At 42.2% G+C, this 15916-nt stretch overlaps 1 protein-coding gene across 1 annotated transcript in view; it reads left to right on the forward strand.

The window, feature by feature from the left end:
• Positions 1–1167: 1167 nt before the first annotated feature.
• The window catches only part of LOC310862294 (glutaminase kidney isoform, mitochondrial-like), a 44998-nt gene continuing 30249 nt past the window's right edge, over positions 1168–15916 (forward strand). The window contains exons 1-3 of the mRNA XM_083770122.1: positions 1168–1488; positions 5765–5852; positions 15307–15428. Of these exons, the coding sequence (XP_083626248.1) occupies positions 1340–1488; positions 5765–5852; positions 15307–15428 (359 nt within the window). The 5' untranslated portion in view covers positions 1168–1339. The remainder of the gene's footprint in view (positions 1489–5764; positions 5853–15306; positions 15429–15916) is intronic.

A 15916-nucleotide genomic window follows, 5' to 3' on the forward strand; every position in this document is an offset into this window, starting at 1 on the left:
AATTTCCTAATCACTTTAGAACAACTTTAGATCCTATTATAGTACATTTCAAAACTGATTTTTGTGTGGTGCGTAAAATGTCACGTCACCTTGCATGTAACACCGATACAACTGAACTGATACAATATCTGGCTTTCTGAGAGAGGAGAGGCATTATTTGTTTGGCAAACAGCAATTGAAAATACAAGAAAGGAATCACAGCCTCTTAATGCTAATGTTCTGGAGTGAGGACGCCCCCTTCCGGACAGGCAGAAAGCACAGTCAGTGGCCTTTTAATAACTGCATGGTGAACTGACTCACCACAAGATGTCGCTGTAGATCAGCTGTAGAGCTAGCAGCAGGTGGTGGCCAAAAGAATATCTTCTGTGCAAACTGCAATATCATCTCCACCGAACCCCTGGGTGGGAAAGAAATGGTTAAAACACAAAACATGTTTGCTTATATGCATCTTAACACATGCTTACCCACTATAGTAATTATGTTACTGGTGTCTGGTGCAATTATAATTTCACCAGTAGCATTATTAGACCTACAGTAGCCTATATTAGCATGCTGATAGCAGCTATTTTTGATATTTATTTGAACCACATTAGTAGTGACTAGTGAACCTCTGTTGATAACTGCTTACAGTTACAGTATATAGGCCAACTTGTGGCTTGTGGCTGTTCGGAAATAGCCTACCCACAAGCACATCTTATATAGATGTCACATGTGCTCTTTTTGAACAATATGTAGACTGTAGAGGAGGGGCAATTTTCATTTTAAACTGTGGAAAGGTTTTTGTAAAATATGTTTGGCGACTGTGTTGCAACAGGGATAGGCCTAGCCCAAGATTTAGACTGTAGAGTTTTTTCGATTCTGACGCGTAGAGAGCAGACATCAGAATCGAAAAATACCTCTACGAGAGTCTAAATCTTAGGCTAGGATGGATAGGCCTATGTCACACAAACTAGGGTGAATCTGGTTGAAGCTATAATGAATGTAATGGGAATCGTCGTAGCAACAAAATAACCTACCTGGCCCCGACTGAGTCCACTTTGTTTGTTTTGAATTGTCGGAGAATCAGAGATAGTATCAGCTTAACTGTCACTATATGAACTGTAACTGCCAGCTCCTCCCCTAGAGACGAGCATGACAGGTGCTACAGTTACAGTAGTAGATATCTGAACGAAGGAGCAGGGAGTGGGACGCCAGCTGACATACTCGCTAAGTCCTCGAACAATTACAAGCAATAGGAGGTTCACTCACTAATACTGACGTGTAGTTTCAATTAATAATTATCGTTATTATTATTATTATATTGCCACGGTGTCGACTTTTACAGTCATACTTCATTAAAATGCACTGTCTAAAAACTTTACGGTCGACCCACGCGGGGATTCGCCAGCTGGTGCAGAACACAGTGAAGTCCAGCGGCCGGACGCAGCAACCTGTTGCATCGACGCTGCTCTGCCAACACAGAGGCTTACATCAAATGGATGACGACAAGTAGGTTACCTGGAGGCTGGGGATACTTTTCACTTAGGTCTGCAGTTTGATATAGTTGCTATCGGGTGTAGAAATCTATATCCATTTAAGTTTTTTGTGTTCTTAACTTCTTCCATAAATTAACCCCCTATTTGATCATACTACAGCGACAGGCAGCGTACACTCACAAAAGTGTCAAAAGTAGGCGATCTACAAGCTCGTGGATCTTCTACTTTTGTTGTTAAAAATTAAAAGCTTTTTTTTTTATTGTGATGATTTTAGAGCTAGGGTGAATTTGCGTGGGACAGTCCCTCGTTTCCAAGACTTTTCAGGCGTCCCACAAATTGAGACCCTGTCCCACATTGTGACTGGCAGGCATCAGTGTTCAAATGCCCTAATAGTTAGTAAAGCTCTCATTGTCTCTTCCTGCAAGATGTGTTTTTACTTTTTAAGGCTGTTAAAATAGCATAAAAATAAAGCATTTAAAACTAAATGTGAGACACCAGAGGAGTTTATAAATGATAGCCAATAGGCCTATGGTCGAATATGACATCAAGGCATTAATAGCAACTCAAGTAGTAAGTTGCTAGTCCGGTACTCCAGTATCGCTTGTGTGGGACAAGTGGGATGTCCCACACAAGCCATATATACTTCTGTCCCTCAAATGAACAGTTTGGATCTGGTCTATTTAGAGCAGAGCTATAGGCCTATTCTTCAACATTTTTCAGGCCAAGGAGTGAAATAGTGTTGCATTTAAAATTTGTTTTAAAGATTCTCCGCAACTTGAAGAGGGCCAAGCATAGTTTAGGGTCATATTTTACGGGGGCCAGTTTCGAGCAGCCGTCCGTAGGTGCCCTTTGGGCGCGGTTTTGAAGGAGTCAAGGGATTCGCATGTCTTAATGGGGCGGCGGCGGCTCAGGGGTAGAGTGCCTGGATGGTAACCGTTAAGGTTGCCAGTTCGAACCCGGGCTCCCCCAGAGTTACTGTCGAAGTGTCCTTGAGCAAGACACTGAACCCCTAATTGCTCCCGATGTGCTGGTTGGTGCCTTGCATGGTTTCCGCTGCCATCGGTGTATGAATGGGTGAATGTAATGCACAATCTCTGTAAAGCGCCTTGGATAAAGGCGCTATATAAATGCACCATTTACCATTTACCATTTTAATGACTGTTGGTAGGGCGTTCCACATTTTGGTGGCATAGGAGCGAAAATAATGTAGTCCCTTGTTTGTGCCGAATCAGGGTTGCACATGGTTTGTTGCACTCCCTCTGGTGTTGTGGGTGTGGACTTTGTTGACATAAAGGAAGCATTTAGACAGGTACATGGGTATCTTGTGCATCGAATCTTGTGGACTCTGTCGTCGACCCTAAGCCATTCCAGCCTCTCAAAGTGGGCAGGGGTGAGGTGGGTTCGGGGGGTGAGGCCAAGTAGGAGCTTGACCAGTTTGTTTTGGGAAGTCTGGAGCCTTGTTTTAAGGGCCTTTGAGGTGCTGTGGTACCAAGAGGTGGATGCATAGTCAAAGAAACCTTGTACGAGGGCTCTTGTTAGGGTCTTCAAGGTGTTTTTGTTGATCAGTGAGGAGATCCTGTAAAGGAATCTTGTTGTTTGGTTGACTTTTTGATTACATTGGTGGCCATTTTACCACCGGAAAGATTAGCCTCCAGGATGGAACCTATAGCTAATTTCATCTTTTCGTGTGATAATATTGTCACCCACTCTAACCAAGAAGCCATCTGCCTTGCTGAGATTACTATTTGATCCAAAGAGATTAATGGATTCAGTTTTTTCCCAGGTGTAAAGATAGTTTGTTATCAGCGAGCCAGCCAGGTGCAGATTCTACCGAGTGTAGAGCTGAAGGCCTGTTCTCATTCCAATGTTGTCTGCATGCTCATCATTTCTTTGTGTCATCACTTGTTTATTGTGTAGGGCAGCAGGCTACTGTGTCCTTCTGTGTGAGTTAATCTCTCTCCTGACTGGATGCAATTCTTATCCTGACCCGAAAATGTATATTCTCTTTACTTTACTAAAGAGCTGGATCGACAAGGAGACTCCTGATACTGAACAAACGCTACTATAGCCTACACTATATACACACACACACACACACACACACACACACACACACACACACACACACACACACACACACACACACACACACACCCCCCCTCAGTGACCATCGACTCCCAGGCTCTGCGTAAAAGGTCATCCCAGAGAGGGATGCTGAAAAGCACTTCTCGGTTGTTTGGATCTGCATCCTGAAAAGTAACAGTTTTGGACTGTGTATGAGATACATTTTGGATACATTACTGTGTATGAGATACATTTTGGATACATTACTGTGTATGAGATACATTTTTGATACATTACTGTGTATGAGATACATTTTTGACATGAGATACATTTTTCTTTTATAGAAAACAAAAAAGGGAAAGAAAAAAAAATACAAAGACAAAAAAGAGAAAGAAAACCCTCAACCCTCCCACCCATACTGCTCAGTGACACTGCATACTATAGAATAAAATAGTAAGATGAAATGCTCTGAAAAGAAAATGGCGTACAGTCAACCATATCAGTAGTATCCTGTCTATTAATCGTTTCTACTCAAGTAATGGACAAGGGGCAGCCAAACCTTATCAAATTGTCTCTCCCTTTTTCTCAGGAAATACCTTATTCTCTCAAGAGGAAGTGTACTAAGTAATTTCATTTAGCCAATTAATGCAGGAGCCTCCTCCTTTTTCCAGTGCATCAAAATTAGTTTTTTCTTGCTGTAATCAGACCATATGACCATATGAGAAGAGTTGTTTCTGTGCTCTCGTCAACATAGGCATGGAGTCTGACAAACCCAGAATAATTAGTACAGGATCGGGGTCAATATGAATATTCAAAATATCAGAGAGTGTGGATATATGAGGTTTCGATATACTCCTAGATAGGCCTACTATGTTTTATAATATCCATATGGTACAGACTGCTGCTAGTAGTATAATATAATCTCTTTGAATAGTGTATTTTATACCTTAGCACCATCACCTCCTCTGAATATTAGATGTTGGTATCTACTAGTGAGTATCTCGCGAGCAGCTTTAAGCATTAACACATTACTGATTGAAGCTGGGCGCTGACTCTTAGTGCTGACTTATGGCACATCCACTCACACATGTGCTCTTTTCGTTTGCATTCCTGGCACCAGCAAACAAATCAATCTGCGGTTTAATTAACCATGAGCACTGAGGAAACACACCCTTTACATGAGTCCCGCGTGAGGCAAATCAATCAATGAAAGGACATTACTGAGTGATTTCATTATACCGCTGGGCATGGCACCTAACGACTCTCAGTGTTGTGGGCATTCTGTTTTCTTTATGGTTTCAATTAGAGATGTCCCGATACTGTATTGGTATCGGAAAAGTATCGGATCGGCCCTTATTTGGTCATATCGGTATCTGCGAATATGCCAGTCTAACCAGTGTAACCACCGATCTGACACAGCTAGGGGTAAGGGGTTGACACTATGGCAGGTAAATAAAATGTCGGGGCATGTATGTGGAGTTTGCTTTCAGGTTGCCCAAACTGAAAGTGCACATTTGAGTGAGGAGTCTGCTATAAACACAACACCAGATATATAGCTAGATAGCTACAAACACCCGGTCGGTGGACTTCAAAATAAGATTGAAAAAATATTAAAATAATAATAATTATTATATATATATTATTCTCTGGTATCTGTATTCGGTATCGGTTAACCCATTCTGACCTGAGATCAGATTCATACGAGGTTTCCACTGGACACACACTGGTCTGATTATAACCCATTCTGACCTGAGATCAGATTCTAAAAAATGTAAGTTGCTCTTCGATTTTTCAAAAAATAGCAGACCTACAAGCTCATAGCGCGCCACTTGGTGGCGCGCTATGAGCTTGTAGATCTGCTATTTTTCAATAGCTAAAGCACGACATGATGCTAACACCAAAATGGGTTCACGCACAGAATGGTTTAACACAGAAATTGTGGTATCGGATACGAAAAAAGTCGGGATTGTTTGGGATCTTGTTTTAACCGTATTCTAATTAACTAAACAACACAATCAGTCTAATTAACTTATATCCGAGTTATGAGACAGCGTTTATGAGAGGTTCACGGTTCGCGCGCACACACACACACACACACACACACACACACACACACACACACACACACACACAGACACGCACACACACACACACACACAAACACACACACACAGACACGCATGCCGTGGCTTGACGTTTGTTCTATTTGTGTTGTGCCTTTACAGAAATACGCTGATATGTGGCGTTGAGGACCTGCTCTTCTACACCATCACGGAAGGAAAGGAGATGATCCCTCTGTCCCAGTTCATCACAGTGAGTCACCTCCATGTTCCCTCCATGTTCCCTCCACCTCCATGATCCCTCTGTCCCATTTCATCACACTGAGTCACCTCCATGTTCCCTCCACCTCCATGATCCCTCTGTCCCATTTCATCACACTGAGTCACCTCCATGTTCCCTCCACCTCCATGATCCCTCTGTCCCATTTCATCACACTGAGTCACCTCCATGCCTGCTGGAGTCACCTCCTGAGTCACCTCCATGCCGCACCCTGACATACTCACTGTACATACTACTCACTGTCCCAGTTCATCACAGTGATTCACCTCCATGCCTGCTGGAGCACCCTGACACCCTCACTGTACCCAAACACTATCTTACATCCTGCTGTAGCACCCTAGTGGCTCTGTAGACACACACTGTCACTCACTGTACCCTAAACACTAGCTTACATCTAGGGGGGGTGGACGACCTGTTTTCCAATTTGTCTCTGTCGGGCAGAAATATTTTTGTTTTTCCTTAAATTAACACCCTACTTGATCGTACTACATTTGTGTGACACATGTTTGCTACTTTTGTGTGACACTGTGTATAGTATGGCAGCCATACATTTATGAAATAGCATAACAAGTTGAAATATATAATGTATAATTGTATATACAAGGTTTCTGCCTAACACACAGATATATATATAAAAAAAAACATACAATGTTCCGCATTGCTGGTTCCTGCTGGTTGAAAGTTTAAACACAAGCGCCTAGTGTTGTAGGCATGACACCTCATGGGATCTGTGGCATCACCACCAGCACCGCACACATTAGGGTCATTCATGTAACTGCACTAATATAGTGAAGTAAGTAGCCTTGCCGAGCCATGACCATGAGGCCCATAGGGCAGGAGCCTATCTCCTGTTTCTGTAGCGTGAGGCAGCTTGATGTACAAGTACACCCCCTTGACATGACGCTAGTATGTCGCAGGGACTTACCCCCAATCCAACCCTTGATGCTGAGTGTCAAGCAGGGAGGCACTGGGTCCCATTTTTAGAGTCTTTGGTATGACCCGGCCGGGGATCGAACCCCGACCTCCCAGTCTCAGGGCGGACACTCTAACCACAAGGCTACTGAGCTGGTTAGTATGGTAGAGTAGCCTATGTTAATACAATATATTGAGGTGGTTGTATTTCGTCTCGCTGATCCCTAGACACAGGATCTGACACAGGCCTGCTCTATTAGCTTAATGGTAAACATTTCAGCACTACCGGGTTCAAATCTGGGGCAGAAGGAGAGTTTTGTGTCCCATTTCTTTACACAAAAGGTCTATTTATAGACCTGAGTAGCACCTGAACATCCCTCCTCCTCTTCTGCCCACCAAAACACAATATTAACCCATTGAGAGCTGAGGCCCATTCTACAAATGCCTTCTAAACAGTTTTCTCAAAATGTCAGTGATTCTCAAACCTTTTCAAGTCAAGGAGCCCCAAAATTATATGTATTTGGCTGCAGACCCCTATCTCAAAAATAATATTAATATGAATAAAATACTATTATTTTTAAAGATGTGCGCACATTTTCACGATCTTCAAAAATAGCAGATCTAAAAGTGTGCTACTGTGTGAGCTTGTATATGTGCTATTTTTGAATAGCCAAAGCATACAATAATGGTTAACAGTATATTGGTTATGATCTAAAATGACACTGATGCTTTCCCCGGTTTTAACGAGTTAAACCTATTATTACCTAACTACATTGCATTCATTCATTCATGAGTATCATTTCATAAAGACAGCTGGTCTGTTAATATACTGCAATGAATACATAAGTGAGTTGTGGTCCAGCAGTGTAAGACTTCAGGTGACTCAAGGGCAAGCAGTCGTTTCCCAGGGAGCAGAGCTGACAGGTGGGGGAGGAGGTTTATATTAAAAATAAATATATTTCAGGTATATTTGTTATGTACTTATCATGGTGCAGGAGGATGCTAAACGCACAGCAGTCTTGGTAGTGGTGCCAGCTCACGGCAGAAACATCTAAAGAGTTTAAGTCTTAAAAAGACAAAAGAGTGGCCGCACACACTGATAGCCAAAGTGACGATTATTTATTTGGATGCAGAGTAGAATAGAAACCAACAGGTACAACTGCCTTCTTCAGGGTATATGATATGTCAGGGTATATGATCATATACCCTGAAGAAGGCAGTTGTACCTGCCGAAACCGAAACGTTGGTTTCTATTCTACTCTGCATCCAAATAAAGAATCTGCACTTTGGCTATCACTCTTTTGTCTTTTTAAGACTTAAATGTTTAGATGTACTTATCATGGACCATAGAGTTATACTGAAGTCAGAGAAAGGCCGTTGCAGACAGCGTTTCTCCTTCAAAAAAGGTGGTTAGTTCATACTAAAAACGATCTACAAGCGCGACACCATCGTGTTTGGAATCCCCATGGATGACGACATTGGTAGCAATGGTAGGCACTATGTAGGTTTCTAAACTGTCCACCACAGCCCACCAAAGAGAGGCACAGGGTGAGTAGAGACAGACAGGAGCCTACAGTATCTCCTGTTTCTGTAGCGTGAGGCGGCTTGATGTATGTACCAGGACACCTCCTACTGTACTGTGCTGTATGTCACAGGGACTTACTAATCTATAACCTTTGATAACAAGCACTTAGCAGCACAGAGGCTTTGGGTCTCGTTTTTATAGCCTTTGGTATGGCCCGACCCGACCTCCCGCAGTCTCCGGGGCGTACACAATATGTTTGCATACTAGGGCTGCAACGATTCATCGATTAATCGTAATCGAATCGATTATTCAATTAGTTGTCAACTAATTTAGTACTCGATTAATCGAATCGGCAACTAATCACTAGAGTTTTTTGCAATTTATCATAGGTGATTTCCATGCACTTAACCATAGGTTTCCAGTGTTAAGTGTAACTAAACTAAAGAGGAGTGATCCAACCCTCTTCCCTTACAATCTGATGATAGTTGCACAGTAGCGACTGCAAAGCAAAATATGACATAACGATTATAGTATCAAGAACAAAACATATGGCTTGAATATTAATTTTTTAATTACCTAATTAATTAATTTTAATTTAGTTTGTCTTATTTGAATAGCAGCCTAATCAGCAGCTAATCAAATGGAAATTTGAATGAATTATATTTTTTGTTAGTTAGAACCTGTCTAAAATAACCTAAAATATATATTTTAAGGTGATAAATAAAAAAATAAGTGTCATAATCCGATTAATCGTTTAAATAATTGGCAGATGAATCAATTATGAAAATAATCGTTAGTTGCAGCCCTATTGCATACAAACAACACATCTGTCAGGTGGAAACCTCATATGTCCAAAACTGTTACTTTTCAAGATTCAAATAAAATGAAATAAAACAGGCCAACACGCATCACGTTTTGAGCTTGCAGATCTGCTACTTTTGATGCTTCCGTGTGATCGTATGATCAAGTTGGGTTAATCCAGGGCCATCTAATAGAAGAGTTAGGATATTGAGGGGGCAGAAACCCAGAGCCATCTAATAGAAGAGTTACGATATTGAGGGGGCAGAAACCCAGAGCCATCTAATAGAAGAGTTACGATATTGAGGGGGCAGAAACCGAGCGCTCGAGTGCTGTTCATGCAGCCTGGACTGAGACCAGCTGGAGTTGGAAATACATTGTTTTCAACGAGGGCGGCGCAAACAAGAGCTATTTTAGGCATGTGTGCAACATGACAACTTCCGGTCCAAGACTTGTCCCAGTTGGTTGTCCCCATTCTCAATAGAAGTCTGTGTAGGAGAGCCGCCATTGGACTGAAGCCCCATGAAGTGAACGCAGTTTGTGTAACTCTGTCTATATCTAAGGCTCTGGGTTAAATTAACCAATTTACGGGAAAAACACCAAAAGTTGAAATATGGAAAATAAGAGGTTTCTGCCCGACAGCAACGATATACCCAAAACACGGATGCCAGGGTTTAAGCGTGTTGAAACACAGATGCCAGGGTTTAGCGTGTTGAAACACGGATGCCAGGGTTTAAGCGTGTTGAAACACAGATGCCAGGGTTTAAGCGTGTTGAAACACAGATGCCAGGGTTTAAGCGTGTTGAAACACGGATGCCAGGATTTAGCGTGTTGAATGCCAGGGTTTAAGCGTGTTGAATGGGCACGTGTCTTTCTCTCAGCAGCACGTTCAGCCAAGGCCAACAGAACCCATAGTCTAAAGGTTCATTCAGCTACTGTGCCACGGCTGCTTCGCTTAAGCCATAGATAGATAGATAGATAGATAGATAGATAGATAGATAGATAGATAGATAGATAGATAGATAGATAGATAGATAGATAGATAGATAGATAGATAGATAGATAGATAGATAGATAGATAGATAGATAGATAGATAGATACTGTATTGATCCTGTGGGGGAAATTCAGGCACCAGAGATAGCAGTAAAAGTTAAGTTGGGGGACACATGCACTTTTAGATCCAGGGTGGTTAGATCCAGAGTTTTTATTTGTATTAATTTTACACATAACACTCAGATAATACTTTATTTAAACCGTTACTTATATAAAGCAAAAAACTAATCCTCAACTCGCACGTACATTAGATGTGAGTCTGGAGGAATCAAGCAGGCTGGACTGTCCGACTGAGAGCCTCGTTCCAATTCCTCACATTCCTGCCTGCTCTCTCACTCACTCCTCCTGCATGTCATGTCATGTCGCATATTAGATGCTGTATTTCTCATAATATGAGAGAGAACACGCCCACAGTGTCCCCAGCGGGACGCTGTGGGCGCGAACCCAGGACCTTCTAGCTGTGAGGCGACAGCGCTATACCAACATCTTAACCACTAAGCCAAAGGGAATTCCATATGGCTCAGGGGAGATATTAGTCCTTTTACGTCATCGGGCTATTGTAGCTCTGCTACAACAAGACCGAGAGACCCTTGAACACCCTTGCTTGCAATGTGTCTGCAATCTGCCTGCTGTGCCATAATTAACACCTTTTACATGCACACTCAAATTAACACAGCAGCACAGCAGGGCTATTAAGAGACTGAGTGCTATTTAAACATACTGAGATACTTAACAGGCCTACTGCAGTAAAGTAACTTGAACTAGAACAACCGGGGGTCCCTGGGTTAGGGAAGTTCCAACTTCCAGGGGGTCCCTGAGGCAGTTCCAGGGGGTCCTCTAGCTAAATTAATTAGTTATAGCAGAGAAAGCACACCTGTGTGAAGTGAGGGGCGCTCTTATCATCTTAAATCTATTAATCTAACTCTAATATATTAAAGTCTAACTCATGTTGCTATGATTACAGTAGGTACAGTATTATCAATGGTGTTTTTAAAACAAACATTGAACTAAAAAGAAACATTTAATCTGTATACATACTTAGCTAGCCCCTCAAAAATCTGTTTTAACACCCTATTTGATCTGACATTTTCAAATATTTTGGGAGAATCTTTGGGAAACATTGTGCAAGAGATCTTCTCTTGTGGGGTCCATGGAACAACACCCTCCCATTCATGACAGGAAGGTCCCATGATTGAATTACACGGTGTTGTAAATTCACCAATATTGCACATATATTTGTCTGTTAAAACAGTTTGAAAACAATGTATCACTGTGATGTTATGAGCACCTTTCTGTCAAACTCAACTCAGTGACAGACTAGTCATGCGTTTGTTTGTGTTCAACATACGTCTGGAAGCATGCACTCATTGTTAATCACTCAACATCCTACCACCTGTTTTCTAAACGGCACATATGCAGCACATGGAGACGTGTTACGTGTTGGCAGACTTGAGCACAACAAATCATCACTGCCACTGATATACAGACAGCTCATAACATAACAGTGGCTGTTATTACTTAACAGAGTATGTAATCCATCCGAGCATTACGTACAGGTGCAACTTTCTTGAATGTATCCTAAAATATATGGGTAATAAAATGATTGTGATGCTATATTAACACATTTTGCTGTGGACCCCCACCATGGCTTCATACGATCAGACAAGACGATGACTGAGCTGTCAAAGAAGCTTGGGTGTTGCAACTTAAATGCAGATAGAATCTAAGTTTCTTGCAGCTAGCATGTGAACTAAAAAAGTGAGCACTTCTTGCACCATTCTTGTTGTGTTCCGACATGTCTGTCTCAGCGCTATAAGGGGCCTCATGTGGCTCAGATGCCCCTGGAGATACTACAGTCCCACTCCGGAGTGAATAATGACCATCTTGTGACTCTGGCAACTCAGCTATTTTCATAGGGAGGTATATATCTAGGCCACAGGGGTGTGTGTGTGTGTGTGTGTGTGTGTGTGTGTGTGTGTGTGTGTGTGTGTGTGTGTGTGTGTGTGTGTGAACCCTTTGATTTAGTTTGTCATATTTTAGTCTACTAAATCTACAGTTGATTTTGTTGACTAAAATCAAATGTATTTTGGCAGGCATTGATGGCAGATTTTACACTTGGTTGCATGCTGAAAATAGCATGTCTTGCAGTTGCAGCGCGACACGTTGTGAGCTTGTAGATTCGAATGTAGATCAACTATACACCCAAGAAAACATGAAATAGTCTCTTAGTTCTACTGGATCTCTTCTCCACTAGTAGCTCCTTAACATTTTAGTCTAATTTTATTTGTTGAAGAAATTGACAATATATTTAGTCTTAGATTTAGTCAGCATGGCTTAGTTTTAATTTAGTTTGTCACACAAAAAAAAGCTAGTTGCTGACTATTTTTCGTCAGTTTTGGTTGACGAAATGAACACTGTTGATGATAAATATCCTATTGTGTCTTATGTTACGGAAATGCAAGGAATCCTGCCTATAATAACAGAGGCAGTGCTTCATTGTGGAAGGAGCTGGTTTGACAAGAGCTCACTGGAACTTAGAATATCTGTGACCATGAGGTTAGGATTCATTCCATGCATGGCCGAGTCGAGGGGTCTGAGACATACCAGAGATTATAAAAATGATACCCAACGCCTCCTTGGCATTGGCACGCAGCATCGAGGGTTGTATTCGGGGACATAATACTAGTGTCATGTGGGCAGGGGGTTTACTTGTACATCATGTCCAGGCCGTGTAATCTAGTACTCTTGTAAAAAATAAGAATCAACTTTGTCATACACGGGTTCGAATTTCTTTTCTGTGCTCAGAAGAAAAAGAGAGGGAGGTGGGCGCCCGGTGGCCTAGTCTAGTGGTCCAGGTGCATGCCATAGGCCCTCTTGCCTGACAGTGCGTTGCGTGTTCGAGTCCTGTTCATGACGACCTTTGCTGCATATTGTCTCTCCCCTTCTCTCAATCAATCGATCTTCACTTGAAACTACCAATAAAAGCAGAAAAGCCAAAAACAAATCTTAAAAAAGGGGAGGGAGGGAAAGGAGAATATAGGAAAGAAAGTGTTAAAAAAAACACATCAAATATATAATAAATAATCAAATAACGATGAATGAATGAATGTCAGGTATACAACTACAAAGATATGTAAATGCCATGTATGTAAGATATTACTGTATGAGCAGTACATGTCAAAGACACACGACATACTAGCGTCATGTCCAGGGAGTGTACTTTGTACTACGAGCTGCCTCTCACGCTACAGAAACAAGAGACGCTACTGTATCTTCTGTCCAGGCCTATGGCTCTGTTACGTCGCTTCCTAAGGCTACTTACTTATTTAGTTACATAATAATGGAGTGTTTAGTGTTCTCAGTGTGTCCAGTGGCACAGTAACATACATATCACAGTACATTTCAGAAAGCAAACATTCATCACCACCACTGTGTTGAGCATGAGCTCACTCACTTATCGCTTATTAGAGTAAAGCCTTTGTAAAGAACCAACAGGCCAGTGTGGAGGCTCTCCTGGAATAGAAACCGTCTTGATAACTTACAGCAGTGGTTCCCAAAGTGGGGTCCGGGGACCCCCAGGGGTACTTGAGAGAGTTCCAGGGGGGACCCAGCTAAATGATAATTTACAACCAAATGGACTCTTATGGGTCTGTAACTCTGAGAGTGTACAAATGGTTCCATTTGTACACTCTGAGTTAAATTAACAGTGGTTTTACAATATAAATTGGGGTACCAGAGATAGAAATGCCATTAAATCATGGCTCCGTAGCATAATGCGTGTGAAACTGGGGGGTCCTTGAAATTAATATGTTTCTGAATCACTGCTGGAGCCGTAAAAATCCTCCCTTATCGGGGTCACTGGCATATGTTTTCAAATGGGGGGTCCGTGGCCTAATAAATGTTGATTTGGGGGTCCTTGACACAAAAAAGTTTGGGAACCACTGACTTACAGCATCAGCACAGCAGGCTGGCTTATACACTCCAGTTAACAGTAACTTACACTGACTATTGAATGAGGCATGTGCGACTGTGATTTGCAAAAAAACATTTTCAGTCTTTTTTTTGCTTTAAGCCCTGCTATCTATGAAATCTATGAAAAAAGTTTAATCTGCAACACAATTTGATTACAACATGTAGGCATAGGTTGGAGAAAACTGTACACACACATTTAAAGTGTTACATAATATTCCACACATTATCCACATAATAATACACAATGATAAATCAGATTACTCTAAACAAACCCTCATACTGTTGGTATGTTCCCCACACCCCACAGCTGATAGTTGCTCCCTACAATGGAGTATCAATCAAGCATCATCATCTCATTTACATACACATCCCAAAATAATATAATTCTCTGCAACATACACAATAAATAATAATTCAAACTTTAGCCGTTCAGTCTCAGTGGCAGGCTGAACTGACACAAACCTTAATCCAGTCATTTTCCGCATGTCGGACTATTGGCGGGACAGAAAAGCGCATGGACCCCATGGTGGGTCCCTGCTTCATCTCTCTCAATTCAAAGGGCTTTATTGGCATGAGAAAACATACGTTTACATTGCCAAAGCAGAAAGAACAATACAACAATACAGCAATACAATCAAAACAAAAATGATGTACATTTGAAGGTCAGAATCTTCAATAGATCAAATTCTATATGTACCAAGGTCACTCGATGCAGGTATAGTGCAGGAATATACACAATGATTAGTCTTTAGGGTGGTTGTGTTCCATTTGATATCCTTCTCCTATCACAGCAACGCACAAATGTTGCTGCTGTGTTTGCACATTGTTGTACTTCGCCCAGCAGAATGCCCAGCCGAATGCACTCATTCCTTCAGTGCATTGTGCTTACACATGTTGCGACCGGTCGCAACATGTGTAAGCACAATGCACTGAAGTCCTTCAGCGCCCCCCCTCCCCCCCATCTCAGCAGCCTGGGCCCCACTACCTCAAATACCTTCTAGTCATGTCTGACCTTGTTTGTTAACTGTGTGTGTGTGTGTGTGTGTGTGTGTGTGTGTGTGTGTGTGTGTGTGTGTGTGTGTGTGTGTGTGCGCTTGTGTGTGTGTGTGTGTGTGTGTGTGTGTGTGTGTGTGTGTAAACATGGCCTCGCTCTCACCCCTCCGCAGGCTTTGAAAAAGACGGGTCTGTCGCCCTCCGACCCCCGCCTGCGTCACACCATCACGCAGATGCGCGGGTCGACACGTGACAGCTCTGGACCAGTCATCATCGACCACGAGCTCTTCAGGAAGTGAGAACTTTACTTTGTTTTGTTGTTCAATCCACACACTGCTCTCTCACTCGACAGACAGACAGACAGACAGACAGACAGACAGTCACGTTCTGGTGATCAAACCCATGGTTGGGTGTTTTATTTTAATAAAGGTGAACAGAGACAGATAACTCCAAACTAACATGATGAACTGACACCAAACAATGACTCGACAAGGACTGACTGGGGAACAAGACTAATATACACATGAGGGCTGATTACTCATGAGAAACACCTGGGGAAGACAACAAGAACCAAAACAACTAGAACAAGAACATAGGAATACAACATCTAGATGGGCAAAGTCTGTGACCGTGACACAGACACACAGACAGACAGACAGACACACACACATTAACTAAATCCAGTTGATGGCACAATGGTGGCATCAACTGGACTGAAGCCCCCAGAGTTGGCTTCAGCGTTGCGTGAGCGCTGCTTCTTCCGAAAGCCCACGTACGTGAAAC

Source organism: Protomyctophum parallelum (genome assembly GCF_964188405.1).
Source record: "Protomyctophum parallelum genome assembly, chromosome: 7".
NCBI classification, from domain to species: domain Eukaryota; kingdom Metazoa; phylum Chordata; class Actinopteri; order Myctophiformes; family Myctophidae; genus Protomyctophum; species Protomyctophum parallelum.